The following is a 15,933-nucleotide window of genomic DNA, read 5'->3' as shown; positions in this document are numbered from 1 at the left end:
CTCTTCTGCCCTATGTGCATTGCCAGACAGGGAGGATATCCCACCTTCCCACTCTGTGCACAGGCACAGACAGTCAAGCAAAACCTCCCCCTGCCTTAGCCACCTTCCTGGCTGCTCTGTTGCTGATGGCACTGCCAAAGAGATTTGTCTATTCCTCTGCTGTTATTCCACAGCTTCCACTTGGCTTGTGAATGACTGTTACTGTGTTTTAACAATCAATCACTACTTAGGTTTTAGCACTTACGGCCCTATTCATCTAGAGCTTTTCAATGTATGCAATATTTTGCTTTCTTTTTGTAAGTTAAAATAATGAACTGTGCTGCTGAAGAGTTTCTTCATCTGAGCTGTGAATTTTGCACAGTATACAGCAATCTTCCTCATCAACACTGTTATCACTGGCCATCACAGAAGCACTTTGATCAAGGCATCATTAGGCTGTTAAACTGTGACCACCACCATAAAGCCAGGGTACAGCTGAAGTTGTTGTGTACCCTTTAAGCTTCCTGATTCTCAGCTGCCATCAATGCCTTCAAATAAACAATAGATTATCACAGGGAAAGTAAATAGCACCATGTGGAAATAGTCAGCCTTTACTGGAAAGTCTCTTTCACCTCTGATGAAATGTTCTGGCTTTTGCCATTTATGTTATAGCGTTGTTTTAGCTTAGCCTAACATATGACGTTGGACAAGAGCAAATCACCTGTGCTACCTCAGTGAACTTTTACTCTACACAGTCTTCATGGTGGGCCACAATCTTGAGAATGGTAGTCACAACAACATATTACTCCCTTCTCATCCTCTGCTCTCTCTCCCCTGAACACTTCTGTTTCCCAGATCCTAGGGCCTTGTGTTCACAATCACACCATCAATGTTCACTTGCCATATGGGTGACTCTACATGGAGGGGTGAGTTTTCACTGAACAGAAGCACTTATATGTGTTTGTTGATCAGGAATTCAGTTATCTTATACCATCCAAATATTTCTCCCTATGCAATCTACACAAACTTCAGACATGCATATATTTTTCCTACTGCCCCTCAAAAGAGTGAGTAGCATTGATAATCAACTATTTCATCTAATGCAGTTCAATTTAAAATGCTAGGCATTCATTTGGTGGGCTGTGAGCAATCTGTGGCTTTGTTAGATCTGCAGCATAGAGAACTAATTTTTCTTATCTTAATCCTATGGCTGTCTGGAAAAGGTGACACACAGTTAGACATAATGATAAGAAAAGCTACTGCTGCCAAAGGCAGTCAGATACCAAAGCCAGATGATTAAACCATTGCAGAGAATTCCCAGAAGACAAGAGGAGAAAAAGGTCCAAAGTTTTTTCCCATAAAAGTTTTCTTGCTATAAAACCTTCAGAGAAAAGGCCATATACAGACACATATAGATTCTTGCTTTAATAATCTATTCCTATTAATTACAGAATGGCCAGGGTGATATGGATTTTAAAGCCTTTTACTTTAGTATTTAGTTTCAACTTCATTCTTTGTTTTGTTGTTTTGCTGTTGCTTAGTGGAAAGAGGCAGCTGGCCTTGTTTTAAAAATAAATGGGATGATTTTTCCAAATCTACACAGCTCTAATGGCTAAATCCCTTTGATGCAAGCAGCAGTCACTGCAAACTGTTGACCCCTTTACAATCAGAGTTCTGTTCTAATATTAACAGGTTGGTTTGCAGAGCTATAGTATGAAAGTAAACAGAGAGAGATTTTTCTGATTTCAGGACTGCCCACAATTTGGATAAAATTTACAAATACATGTAACAAAAAATATCCTTTAATCCTCCCTAATCAAGTGAGGAAAGGTAAAGTGGAGACAGTTCCACAATAGCAGAAAATAAAAGAAAAAGGTTTGCTAGTTTTTAATTGTTTTGTTTTGTTTTGTTTTGTTGTTTGTTTGTTTTCTTTCAACATTAATGTCTCAGCCTTAACGGGGCAATATGCACTTGACCTCCAGCCAGCATCTCCTGAATAAAGCTGGTGGAGAATTTGATCCTGGCTTCCCAGCCCTACTACCACTTGAAGCGGTGATGTGGGGGTTAACATAGGTCAGCCTGTCATGGCCTCCCTTCTGCCCCTTGCAATATGCCTGCTTCAGCTTCCCGAGGGAGTCTAACAAAGTCCCAGGTGGAGCATTTCACTCGTGGGAGCAGGGATGCAGGGTTCAACACTGAGCCAAATCTACAGGATGCCCTGCCACTCAGTTAACATAGAGGTTGGCAATAAAGGACCCCTACTTCCATTTCATACAAGCTGATAGCCCCTACATTTTGAGTTGTGTTTGATGTCTGAAGTAGGAAAAAGTACATCCTTCTCTTTTAGATGTGAGTAGAAATCATGGAAAAGTGCCAAATATCATGCGGTTATCAAAAGCATAAATCAGACTGAAATACCGATGGAAGCAGTAAGATTTCCAGAAAGTTTTAGGTCAGATTTGCAGAAAAGTCTTGCTAAACTTTCAGAAAATTTGGGTCAAGCTGAGTGTCTGTAATACAGCTTCAAAACAGGTAAGTATGTCCTGCTTTCCTCTGTTGTTAAAGGTTTTCACAGCTCTTATCTGACAAGCCACAGTACTGTGATTTCAGTGCCCCTGCGGTCTCTTCCATTCATCAGGTGAAAAAGCTTGCCAGGGAAGACACTGGAGGAACAGTTACCCTGAACAAGACAGAACCACTCTCAAGCGCGCAGCAGCATTTCAAACAAAAACATTCTAGCAGGTCTTCATGATGATCTTCAAATACCTACACAAAAAGGAAATCTCCAGAAAATTGAATAGTCCACTGAGAAATAAATAAAGACTTTATGCTAAGCACCACCTAGACAGCTGATATAACAAAGATTACGATGCTTTGGTTGAAATAAATGAATTTTTTATCACACTTCTGTTTTCCAGTGTGTCTACATTTATCTGTATTTATGATTCCTATTTTATTGTACATGCTGAATAAATAAATAAATAAATAAATAAAGTCAATCTTGGGCACCTTTCAGACTAAGAAAGGAAAGAGGAAAGGAAAGTATTTGACAATTATATAGGTTATAGGTTATAGGTTAAGAAATCATGGCTTTGTATTTATTTGTTTTTATTTAATTTCCTGATTGTACACTAAATACCATGGTGGCCATAGTAATTTAGCATTGTCTTTTTTTCAATAATTATTTTATTGCACAGAAAAAAGGAGCTTGTCCTTATCAATGAATGATTCTTTTCAGACAATATGTAAATTGTTAATCCTGTGGAATAATGACATCAAGGCCTCATAGCCTACATTCCCCATCAGTAATCTGGTCAAGTATCAACAATTTTCCAATGCTTCTCTTATGACAATTAAACTTGGACGAATGACAGAGTTCCAGAAATGGTAAATGTAAGCATAAATAAAACTGTACCTCAGCCGAGCAGTTCCCATGGAACATAGCTTGAGATTTATATCAAACTTTAGCATTGATGCTCACTCACCAATGCTGCAGACAGCGAAAGCATGCTTGAAAAGGTTTTTGCAGGGGGCAGCATTAGAACCACCATGGCACTGATTTAGTTCTACCAATACTCTGCCTACCGATACTCTGTTTCATCAAAATCTTTTTGGTGTTTTTTTTTTGTTTTGTTTTGTTTGTTTGTTTGTTTTTCTAGAATATAAAACACTCACATACAGTGAAGCTAAGTCCATGGGCTATTTTCATAACCCCTAAGTCATTTGTCTTCTTCTTCAGATTTCTACTTATGACCTTATCACACTCAGATCTTACCATCTTTTAATTTTTGTTTCTTCCTTCCTGTCATTCTTTTTTTTCAGGTGTCCAGTTTAATAAAGATAACTCCTGATAAGTATCTACCTAGATATTGCTTTAAAAGAGGGAAAGGTGGGGACCTTGACCAGGAATGATAGGTTCTCATATAAGCATTTTCCCAAATCTGATGTTATTTACAGTGTATGAAAACATTTATCTCCATAAAAGAACTGAGAACAAAATAGGAAGACAGGATTTTGATCAATACTGATTCTGGTTAAGTTTGATCAGAGCACTTTACATTTGGGGCAAGTCTGGAAGTATACTCACAAAAATGTCAGGAGCTGATAAGAGTCTAGCAGTGTAACAGAACACTGTTGATTTGAGTAGGGAATATTCAGACAGTTTTTTTTCTTTGTGTTATCTGACCGTAACAAGGGAATAAGATGTATTATCTCAATTCCATAATTAATCTCATTGCCATCTCTTTAGTAGTGTTATTACATTGCTGACAGTTTTTAGGATGTCGTTTTGTTTTTTGTAATTCTTATACTACACCCACTTTTGCTCTGTTTGAGGGCCTTCCAGGAATATATTAATTAATGTGATTAACCTCTATCGTTTGTTTTTTGTTTGTTTGTATTCCCTTTCCTGATCTTCTCCAGGGAGTATGTTCAGTGAGTGTTTTGTTTGAAATTTACTTGATGTATATTGTTCTGTATATAGATGGGTTGTGGTGTCTTATTATTAGACAAACAAGGTCAAAGAAATGCACCTTGTACTATAACAATGGTGGCAAATTTCATGTGAGCCCTTCTTTGCTGTGAGAATTCTTTAACTGTCTTAGCTGACAGATCTCCAGGAAAGCTCTGCCATGTGCACAGGTAAGATTTACCCTTCTCACATGAAGCCTGAGTCCACTGGGCAGGAAGCATATCCTTATCCCATAGATCTCTGTAGTCACCATAGGCTCAGGCCATTGAGCATGCTAAAAGTAAAAATGACCATTTTCAGTTCTGAACCCCAGCTTCCAGTGAGTGCCCTCTGTTGTTGATGCAATTAGATGATAAATCTTGAATGACAAGCATTGAATCAGAACAGATAAAGGATAAATGTCTTGGTATAGGAGAAAAAGAAGGAAGGAAGGAAGGAAGGAAGGAAGGAAGGAAGGAAGGAAGGAAGGAAGGAAGGAAGGAAGGAAGGAAGGAAGGAAGGAAGGAAGGAAGGAAGGAAGGAAGGAAGGAAGGAAGGAAGCACAAGATTAGATAGATGTGGGAGAAGATGAGGTTTATTTTAAAACACTTATTATTTCAAAGGAAACAAACTACCTTTTGTATTTAAAACAGAACAATTTCTAGCTATAAGGAACTCTTTCAATCAGCAAACTCATGTGATGAAATGCCGTAGGATTTACTTACATATCAAAAGAGTTTAGTTAATAACATGTAAACTTGTGGTGTTTTCACAGAGAGTAAAGTGTTGAACCATATTACAAGAAAAGCTTTACCACTGCAGTTGCCTACTAGAGATGCAACTGCTGAGCTCTCTTGGATGTGATGGTCTGTAAAAAGAGAACAGAGAAAATATTAAGCCAAGGTTCACATCCAAGAATGGAATCATTAATGAATAACCTTGCTGGACCTAATTCTTTGCTGGATTAAACCTCATGTAAAGTCATTCAAGTTGGTGGGTTATGCAGTGCATAAGTCAGTGGAGTAAATTAGCCCTCTGTCTTGAAGCCAAGAAACCAAAGGAAAGAGCAGCCCAATAAAGCAGGATGAAATGCTGATATTAGCTGAACACCACCGTTCTTGGTACACTGTGTTCTTTGTGTCCAGCAGTGAATATGTCATCTCTCCCAGGTGTAAAATCTTTGCAGCAGCACTATAAGGCAGATTTATAATAAATGACAAAATTAATGATTTAGTTCTGTTGTAATGCCACTTCTGGGCTCCCAACAGGAGCTTAAGCAGTTAGCAGACAACACCTGTACTGGCTACAGTGTGGTCTCCAAATCAAGCCTCAATGTTTTCACAAAAATCTTGAGCCTGGCTTTTTTTTTTTTTTCTATTTTATTTTTTTTTCTATTTTTTTCTTTAGTTGTATTTCATATATACAGATGTAGGTACAGAGAGATTTCTATAGAGAAAATTGGCACAAATACCAGACAGATCTGTGTAAAAGCTAGACTAAATTAAGCACAGTCACTGCCTGCAATATGAAGCCACTAAGAGACAGAGGAAATTTGTTTGAATTTCATTTGTACAGATAAAATTAATGATGATAGGAACGCAGAACACTGCAGTGATTGTAGAAGTGCCTTGGATTTGTTAAATAAATAAATAAATAAATTCATTTGCACTAACCACTCTTCATAATAATACATAGTTCCCACATGTCACTGCATGACCCACTCATTAGTTTGTCTGGAATTAAGATCATAATCTCCCTCAACCACAGATTATGTGTTGTTTTGGTTTTTGTACATCATGCACACTTAGAACTCAGTCTTAGCTGGAGCTGTTTGATACTTTTTATTATCCAAATAAAGAATGAATTCCAAAACTCTACAGCTGGATTCAGAGCTCATGAATAATCTCTGTGAGGCCACCTATACAGGAATAACGCATTTGAACATCATGGCTCACTTTTCACTACAAGGAGATGAAACTTGAATTCCTTTGACTTCCTACCATGCAACCCAGTAAAAAGCTAAAGGATGGAAAACAGTTAGTTGACAATCATTAGAGAAAACTTTCCAAACCCATATGTACGGGAAGCCATGCAGAGTGCAACACATGGCACATGATGCTGTTCTGTTGCTTCTGGCATGGTTGTTACCTCTCAGCCAACAGAGCTTGGTGCAAGGACTAGCAGAGGTCTCAAGTGATACTTAGCTCATGACATTTGTATACTGGCCATTTTTTTCCCTTTTTTAATTATTTTTTTTTTCAAGTGATGATGTAAAATAAGCAGTCTGCCATGGTACTCAAGCAGCACTCTGGTTTTCAATTTCTTTAAATTGTGTTATTTCTGTTTATAATTCACTTCTGGGCATGTTCTGGGAGAGGAATGGAGGTAACAAGATTTGAATTTGTCACCTACAGCATGAGATACTGATGCAAACACATCCAGACCTAACTAAATTGACAGATATGTCTTGAGGCTTGGGGACTATTGGAGAGACAGGAATGTATCTCAGCATCAGATCCACAGCCCTAATTTTAAGTGATAAAATATCATTATAAAGATGGTTTACAAGTGAACTGACTTTGTCTCAGATTTTGTTGGCAAGATTCTGCTAAAAAAGCAGAGTTCTGCTAGAGGATTAAGTTTTGTTGGCAAACAAATCTGACTGGCATAAACATTAATATTTGCAGTTGTTAAACTGCCATCCACCTAACCATCCATCTAGTTTCCTAGTTTTCAATAATTAAAAAGAAGCTATTTCTATAATGGAAAATCTTCTATCAGTTTTCTGGAATTTTTATTGCAGGGTTTGTTTTTCAAGAAAAATGCCAACTTCTGACCATTTTCAAAAGAATCACATAAAATAAGGAAATTCACTCGTTATTAGAATTAACTAACTGTTGTAAAAAAAAAAATGATCATTACCTCATCAAATATAATCTGGAGAAGTTTGTTATTTCTGTAGTTTCTGTTGTTGTTTTTCTAAAACCAACTCGTGTTTTTCTATTGTATTTGTTTTACATCTAACGCTATTACATTTTGTTTCAGCTGGCGGGCTTCATCTATGCCTGTTATGTTGTGAAATGTATTACTGAAGAAGAGGACAGCTGTAAGTACTAAAGCTTTATTACATGCAAAATGAATTCTGTTTTTTAAATCACCCTTCCACTGTGCTGGCTCTTGCTGACTTGAACCTAAATGCCTTACTATATTGTAGCCAGAACACGTTTTCTGTCCATCAATCTTGATCTATAATTTCCAAATGCCTGGAAAACAAAGGAGTTATGAAATGTAGCTTAAAAAAATACACACTCCTTTTTTCTGAATAGATTGTTGTAATTGTTTTTACCTCACAGTTTATCTTAAGATAAACACACACAAAAAAAAAAAAAAAAAAAAAAAATCCTAATTGGCAAACCCAACCTCTTTTTTTTGTTTGTTTGTTTGTTTTCTATTTTTATTATTCCATGCTGTTAACTATTTTCACATTAATAGGCTACCACTGAGGGTATAGCTCTTCTATGTTGACCTCTGTGTTGGCTTGTAAAAGCACTTCTGGCAAGAAATAGCTTTAGATCATTGCAGAACCTTCATTTATGGGAGGTGAAACCATAGAGTTCCTCTTTGTTCATGCTGTTCTCAGGGTACAATTACAAGGAACAAAATGAGTTCATAAAGATGTATGTTTGTGTTTCTTCTGCTTATTTATGTCAATAGAAGCCTGTTGAGCAGAATATGTTCTTAATACACGTTATGGAGCCAAGCTATTTCATTTTTTCCTCTACTCTAACCTTGATTTTTTTAAAAAGGGCCACTGCAGCATTTCTGTACATGTTGAGATTCACACCAAAGCACTTCAGAATCAAGTATCAGAACTGCATGTAACTTTGATAAAATATACATGAATCCTAGAGAGAGTTTTGCAACAGGAAGCTAAAGGGCTTTTATTTGACTGAGAGCACTGCTAGAGCTGGTGGGGGTTCTTTTGTGTACTCTGCTGTGTATAGAAAACAGCTGAAACCCTGTAATCTACGGGTAATGCAGCGCCACTGTGAGCCGTCAAAGGAAGATTTAGTGCTGAAATCAAACCACACTTTGGAGGTCTCTCAGATGATGCTCCTCTCAGTTGTCTGTGTGGTTCTGTGGAGGTGAGGAAGGCAGGAGTAAAAAGAGCGTGTGGACAAGTGTGTGGAGCAGGGATATGCCATAAATATGTCTTGTCTTCTTAGTGATGAACCCAAGTCATGTATGCTTCCTCATATTCTCCAGCTTAGTGTGCTCTCTGTTCACAGAGCTAAAGTATGGTGATTCCTCGCTCCTCAAAAGAAATCCTTTTTAATACCATCCTGCCTTCTCTTCCGAGGGCTTAAATCTTTTTCATTCTTCTGTAATGCTTTAGGGTGTAATAGAAGTAAAAAGTGAGGAAGGGACTGGTGACTTGGCTCACTGAACAGGCGCAGAAGTCAGAGAATGTTTGGAAGATCTCTCCTGTGAGCTGTAAGACAGTGTTCCTGGCAGCAAGGTGCTGCGGCCAATATGCTATTGTTTTCTGCTCACTGCCAGGGGAGCTCCCTGGTGTTCAGAAGCCGCAGATTATCATGCTTCTTTGAACCTTTTCTTGTGGTTGTCTTACCCGTTTTGAGTCCTTTATTAATTCTCTAGTATGCCTTCACCAGGCCCCCTCTCCTTGCCAATGAGCTGTCTCAGCTGCCTGGAAGAGCTTCACTGGAGCAAGACCCCACTCAACACAACATAGCCCTTGTGAGCACAGCCCATGTGGTCTTGCTGCCAGTGAGTTCTGGAAGCCTGGATGGAAAAAAAAAAAAAAAAAAAGATTAAAGGGAACTCAGTGGCAGAGTCATCCCAACACTGTACCAACTTTCAGACTAGATTTGGCCTCCTGAGGTATCATAAAATGAAAGTGGCCTTACTTTCCACTGAGAGCTCCCCATACAGATACCCCCAACCAGGTTTGATTTCAGAATGTTGTATTTCCATTTAGATCTGTTTTCTTGCCTTTCCCTCCCTTTTGGCATCACATGACTCTATCACACTCCTCTGGGATGTAACGTATCTCTTATGGATGCCATGCTATTTAGTATTCATAAGTGGAATGAAGACAGCCCTCTTGCCCACAGTGTACTCCCTCCCCCAAGACTTGCTGGACATTTCTGCTAGTTCAGCAGAAAAATCTTTACTGTGCTGCCCACCAACCCCTGCCCTGTATGCATACCTGGTAAAGAATGAGGCTGGGGTTGTTCTTGTATGCAGTTTGGCAGCTGGTGCTCCTTCTGTGTGTTAAGATGTGTCAGTTGGAAATGATCCTCTACAAGTCACTACAAAGCAACTCTCCCACACCCCTGACATGCTTTCCTAGCTTCTGAAATGGTTTGTGAAGAACAGCAGAGGGGCTCTGCCATCTTAGCCACCTCCACATTCACAGGCATCACAGGGGAAAGAATCTGGTTTTAGATCTCTGGTTTTCAGGACCACCCATACACTTGTATGAGTGGGATGCCTTGGTGCCAAGCACAGAGGACCGTAAGAACAAATCTATCAGGCCTCACCAAAGGGGCACCAAGTCCTGTTGAATGGTTGAATAAGACTGAATCAGTAGAAAAACTTTTTGGTTTGGACATGCTGAATATCAATATGCTCAGCTCCATTTCTTCTACTTTGCTAATGGGTCATGGAAGCAACAGCTGCCTGGAAGAGAAGAAGAGGCAGGAACACTAAGCCTGCAAGAGTGGACAGAGAAAAAGAGAAAAAGTCAAGCAACCTCCAAGAGCCAGACAGGGGCATATTCCAGATTTTAACCAGAGGAATGCATCAGCACTGCTCAGGAGCAGAGAAGGTGCCTTCTGTTGCAATCTTCTATTGGCATGGATCCTCAACCATAGAAACACAATCAAGTTGCAAACTACTTCAGCTGAATTAGCTTTGCTCTCAGAATAATTGGAACAAGCTGAAAGAATAACTATTTCTCTGTTCTTTATGCAGATTTTATTAAAAGAACAAATGAGAGAGGGAAGAATTAAGCAAACATTTCACTAAGATTAACCTTCTCTAACCTCACTGAAGGATTAAGAATGGAACAATAAAATGATCAAATCAGGGTCACAACTAAGACTGAGTCAGCAAGCCTTGAGGTTTTAATCACCCACACATTAAATATATCCAGCAGCAGACCCCCTAAATCAAAGTACAAGTCTGCACTACCTCTCAATCTGCTTTGGGTTAATTCTGCACTGAGGATTAAAGAGGAAGCTGCTCTCCTTCTCATTGCAGTCCCAAGCAGAGCTCTCACACTGAGCACACCAGAGCCAAACTGCAGCTCCCATCTCCAAGAATCAGACAAGGGTGATTTTCTCCAGCTACTTCTCTTGTTGGTTTGTCAGTCTCAAAGGTCTCTTCTGCATCTTGTTCCCTGTGGTTGTGTAGGGAAGAGGAACTGTGAGGATCGCAGCACCTCAGGTCTTGGTCAGGGAAAGACAAAGGAGGATGGGTGTCCAGCAGGGCTGCTACCAACTCAGTGCTCTTCTTTTCACTGTTGCCACTGGTATGATGACTAAGCCATTGTCATTCTTCCTTCATTAGCATTATTTGCTGCAGCAATTAAAAATAAAGCATGGAAATGTCAGCAACAATCATTACTTGGAGGCATTCGACAGCAGTAAACTTCTCGGAGCTCCTCATTTGTTTTCTAAAATCATATTAGGCCTGCATTTTTCAAAGGCTGCACATTATTTTTAATAACATTGAAATGTTCGTTTAATGTGTATTTCCTCACTAGCAATTTGGCTCCCTGCTATAAGATGTTACTGCCTTAGTAAAGTAAATTCAATGTATTTTTGAAAATGTTATTATATATACAGATTTTTAGTGGAAAACTCTGGAATGCAAGCAGTGAAGCTGCATTCTCCTGGGGCTTTTTGTCTGTAAACACTTAAAAAAAAGAAACTTGTGTTACTGAAGTGGGAATTCTGCACTCTCCTTTCAGATTCTGGTGAGGGAAAGGGGACTGGTTTGTTAGTAGAGGGACAGCTCCGGCCAGGAAAGAACTCCAACCCAAATGTCAGGAGATAATGGAAAATTTAGCCTATTTTTCACAGTGAAATCCTAATCCACAAGGTTCCTTTGCAGATCCAGACGGGGTGTGGGGGGGGGGAGGGGGGGTGGCGGGGAGGAGTAAATCTACCCTATCAAAATTCCAAGGCAAACAAAGAAATCTGACCCATCAGACTGCTCCCAGAGTACCATGGAAAGTACCATATTAGCTGCTAGTACGGCTTTGCACTAGCATCTCACACTAGCAGGGATCCAGCTTGCATGTACATTATCTTTTCTCTTGGCATTGTTTCTAGGTAAACCACAAAGTGAAAGAAATCACAACTAGGTTAAATAGATTTTTGCTGCATATCCCCTTGAGCCCAGCATTTGGAGATGTCTGACACAGAAATAAAGCTCTAGCTAACCTTTTAAAATCATTTTACTTCCCCCATGTAAAAGCTTGAATTCAAGATTCTATTTGAATTACTGAGAACATTCAAGAGTACAATACCCTGGATAGCGGATATCTACTGGTGTGCAATACAGCGTAACAGTTATGTGACAATAAACTCATTGCCAAACAACAACCCATTCTGAGATCTCATGCCTGACCTGGAAAGTACAAAGGTGGTGAAAAGATTTTCCTTTGGAAGACAATATTAAACTTATTAGTTGTAAGAGATGAGAAATTTGGACAAACATACAGGGTAGAGAGAGTAGACTTTATTTTTAGCTCTGTTACAGGCTCCTTTTCACCTATGGGCAGGTTATTTAACCTCGCTATACTTCTATTTTCCATATTTAGAATGGGAAATAATGACAGGGATAAACTCACAGGTGTGTTGCTTCATAACTTTGAGCTTCTAGGATGAAAGACACTATTGAAGTGCAGAATATGCTCAGATAACACTTTATTTCTGTGCCAAATGCTTTTCACAACCTGCTTAGAGAGACATTACAGAGAATTACTTTCTTGTCTTCCATCCCTGCTTAAAAATCTCTAAGACAAAGAGAAACTAAAAGAAAATTTCTCTCCTGTCTTCTGGTGAATATGGCTGTAAATTCTGAATACCAAGATGGGAGAAGCATAGAAAGAAAATATGGATGGAGCAGAAACTACTGCTGAGGGAAGTGCAGAAGATGACTAAAACCATCTTTCTGTATTCAGGGCTGCGATCAAATGCAACTCCAGAGGTGATTGTCACAGGAGGCCTTTCTGATCTGTTCCCTCCTGGTGACATTACAGCTGGATGTAATGCACAGTTCAATGCAGCATTATTTGTTATGCTAGACTAGAGATAAGAATGGAGGTACCAGGTCTATCCAGCCTCATATCCAGAATCCAGCAATGAATAACACCTGATGCTTACTTGGACCTTTATTTGCTACATAAGCATATAAGAACACAGAAGGTTTGTGGTTCCCATAAAATTCTGGCAGTAATTTGCAGTTTAGGGACTTCCTTAGCCAGAAATGGTCTTGTTGCATTTAATTGCCCACAACATGATTTTCCTCCTGAACATGTCCCTCCCCATTTGAACCAAGAACATTTTAATCAAGCACAACCTCCTGAGTGAAGGAGTTCCAACAACTCAGCTTTATATTTTGTTAGCTTTGCCCTTATCCTTTGTGTAATGCACCGAGTATCTTGCAATGGAAAACACTTAACAGTCATTCTGTAGTCATTCTGCCTTCACTTCTTCCATGCTACCACAAGTTTTCTCGAACTTCACCAGCTGCCTCCTTCAGCTTTGCTGGGAATATTACAGAACTTGCGATCATTTTTGGTAGGTGAGAGGGGTATTCTGCATCTTCAAATCCTTTATATCATCAAAATAATGGAAGCGGAATCTGTCATGAAGGAATGTCAGTATGGTAAGGAGAAATACATTTGCACTTTGGGGTCCCTCACTGATGCCACCAGACATCAAGGAAGGTATTCATCTCAAGTACTTACAATCATATGTAACTAGGCCTGCAGTTTAATGATCAAGTTTTCCACTACAGTCAGTAACACCAAAGAACACCTTGTCCTGTCTGTGTTAGACACCTTTCTTACAACAGGATGAATCACTGGGCTGATCTGTTTGCTAAGGAGGGCCCAGGCAGTCTAAAGTGGGAGCATAGGAACAAATTAACGGAGCAACAAATAAAAGCTGATATTTAAAACAATTGTTCTCCAGCTGTTGAACAGGTCATTCATGAATGATAAGTCAATGAACAGGCTACAAAAGCTGAAGCTACGTCTTGTTTTTGCTCAGCTGTGCTCTCCAATTCACAGCCTGTAGCTAAATTAGAAGCTTTTTTTGTTTACTTGTTTCATTTAGTGTGGTGACTGCTACATGAACTAAGTGAAACAAAAGGAGGGAAATGGGATGCCTTCAGATGTCAGGACGGCATCCTTATGCCTCCAGCTGACGGAAGCACAGAGGGAGGGAAGCCTTTAAAATTCCATAGTACTGCCTCATGCTTGTTATCCTGAAGAGAGTTGGCTTGGAGAACTGCACTGCCACTAGAAATATCTAGGGTATTTCCTAAAATCTACAGGAAGGTAGTGATAGGATAATGGGGAACAGTTTTAAATTTAAAAAGGATTGATTTAGATTAGATATAAGGAAGAAATTCTTCAATATGATGGTGGTCAGATATTGCAACAGATTGCCCAGAGAAGCTGTGGATGCCCCATCTCTGGAGGTGCTTGAGGCCAGGCTGGATGTGGCTTTGGGTAACCTGGTCTAGTGGGAGGTGTCCCTGACCATGGCAGGGGTTTGGAACTAGATGGTCTTTCAGGTCTCTTCCAACCCAAGCTATTTGATGATTCTATACCTGTACAGAATCAACCCTTTGCAAATAACAATATCTGGTTCCTGAGTCATTATTTCCAGTCATGGAAATGACTGGAATGACATGGAAATGACTTGAAGAGGACTTTTCATAAGAGCAGAAGGCTAGTGTTGAGCATCTCATTCTCACCAGTGCAGAGCAGAGGCACTTTACATCACACAAGGCTTGCTCGCTGGTTAGAAAGCACAGGCTGAAGATGTCTGTACTGCACAGTACAAGGCTGAAGCACAAGAAAAAAGCCTGGGGTGGGATGTGACAACTGAAACTGGCTGCATTTGAGATGTAAACAGACCTGAGTAGTCCAGGTGTCACAGGGCTTGGCAGACGTTACGATGTCTGATCCGGGATCATTTGGCACTGCACTGCAGAGAGAGAAACAAACTTAAAGCTCAGAGGAGGTGCAGTTTGTTTAAATAATAGCAAGTAATTAGTCTGAAGACAAAATCAGTGATGGCATTTTATAATTACAATTAATTTAAAGGTTAATTTCCTTTGGTGCTAAAATCTTATTTAAAACATTTACCAGGAAAGGAAATTAGGATGTTACTATCAAGATGCATAGAGTGCTTCTGGGAATCCATGCCTATTATCACTAGAAAATTAGGTTAGACTCAAAGTGGGAATTTCAAATCATTTTAGTGTATAATAGATGGTGGTCAGGGCCTTGAGTCAGAAGGGTTGCTAAGGGTAGACTGTACAATTTGCGTTTTCTTTGTTTGTGGGATTAATTGCAAATGTTTCCAACAAAAGGGCTGGGTTTATACATGAACAAGCTTGACATGAAAAGAAAATTGGTTATGGATTGCTGCCTTCGTAACTAATGAAGTTGATGTTCAAGGAATCCCTAGGAGACAGGACTGTGGTATGAGACAAATATATAAATAAAATCACATGGGGGGAAATGGTGTCGTTGCTGGCTCCCTTTATGGTAATTTCTCTTCTCCCTTGCTGTCTTTCTTGCCACTCCCCTTGCATCCATCACCGCCTCCTGTGGGGATTGTCAGCTTCAAGTTTAAAAAAAGTGTAAATAACATAATGCGGAGCTTGAAGGAAGTAACATTTCCTTTCCAGCAGCTCATCACAATGGGATACTGCTTAATAAAATCAGTTCATTGTAACAGCCAAGGGGAGATACTTACCTTGCATCATTTTTTTTAACTATTCACCAGCCATGTTTTGTCCTGGCCAGGAAAGACATGTTGCAGAATTATTGGAAAAGTTCTGCACATGTGAAAAGGGAATGAACAATTAACAACTTTTTTACAAAGAAAGATGTATTTTATACTAAAACACTTTGTAAATATGACTTGTCCTGCCATGAATGAACTTGAGACAAAGAAGTCCAGATCAAGTAACACTATCCCATGGGGTTTCATCAAATCAGTGGCAGAAATGAGTTAGTGACAGATCTGATAAAAAAGCCATACTTTATTTGAAGAAATTCTCGGGCTGTTGTCACATCTGAATAGGAAGTAGTTGGAAAAACAAGGATAAATGTTTTGTGATTGAAAAATAAAACATATTTGAAATCAGGCAAAAATATCAAAATTTGAGATCTGCACAGAAAATGCATGGAAAATGGTTTCAGATGGACTGTCATACTCTGTTTTGAT

At 39.3% G+C, this 15,933-nt stretch overlaps 1 protein-coding gene across 2 annotated transcripts in view; it reads left to right on the top strand.

Moving 5' to 3' along the window:
* Window positions 1–15,933, top strand: part of NKAIN2 (sodium/potassium transporting ATPase interacting 2) — a 582,464-nt gene that overhangs the window by 549,972 nt on the left and 16,559 nt on the right. For both annotated transcript variants that reach the window (XM_038176412.2, XM_038176411.2), the window contains one exon: window positions 7,475–7,535. In XM_038176412.2, coding sequence (XP_038032340.1) covers window positions 7,475–7,535 — 61 coding nt within the window. The remainder of the gene's footprint in view (window positions 1–7,474; window positions 7,536–15,933) is intronic.

Source organism: Anas platyrhynchos, chromosome 3, assembly GCF_047663525.1.
Source record: "Anas platyrhynchos isolate ZD024472 breed Pekin duck chromosome 3, IASCAAS_PekinDuck_T2T, whole genome shotgun sequence".
In the NCBI taxonomy this organism is placed as follows: domain Eukaryota; kingdom Metazoa; phylum Chordata; class Aves; order Anseriformes; family Anatidae; genus Anas; species Anas platyrhynchos.
This window is presented reverse-complemented; position numbering and strand designations above follow the sequence as displayed.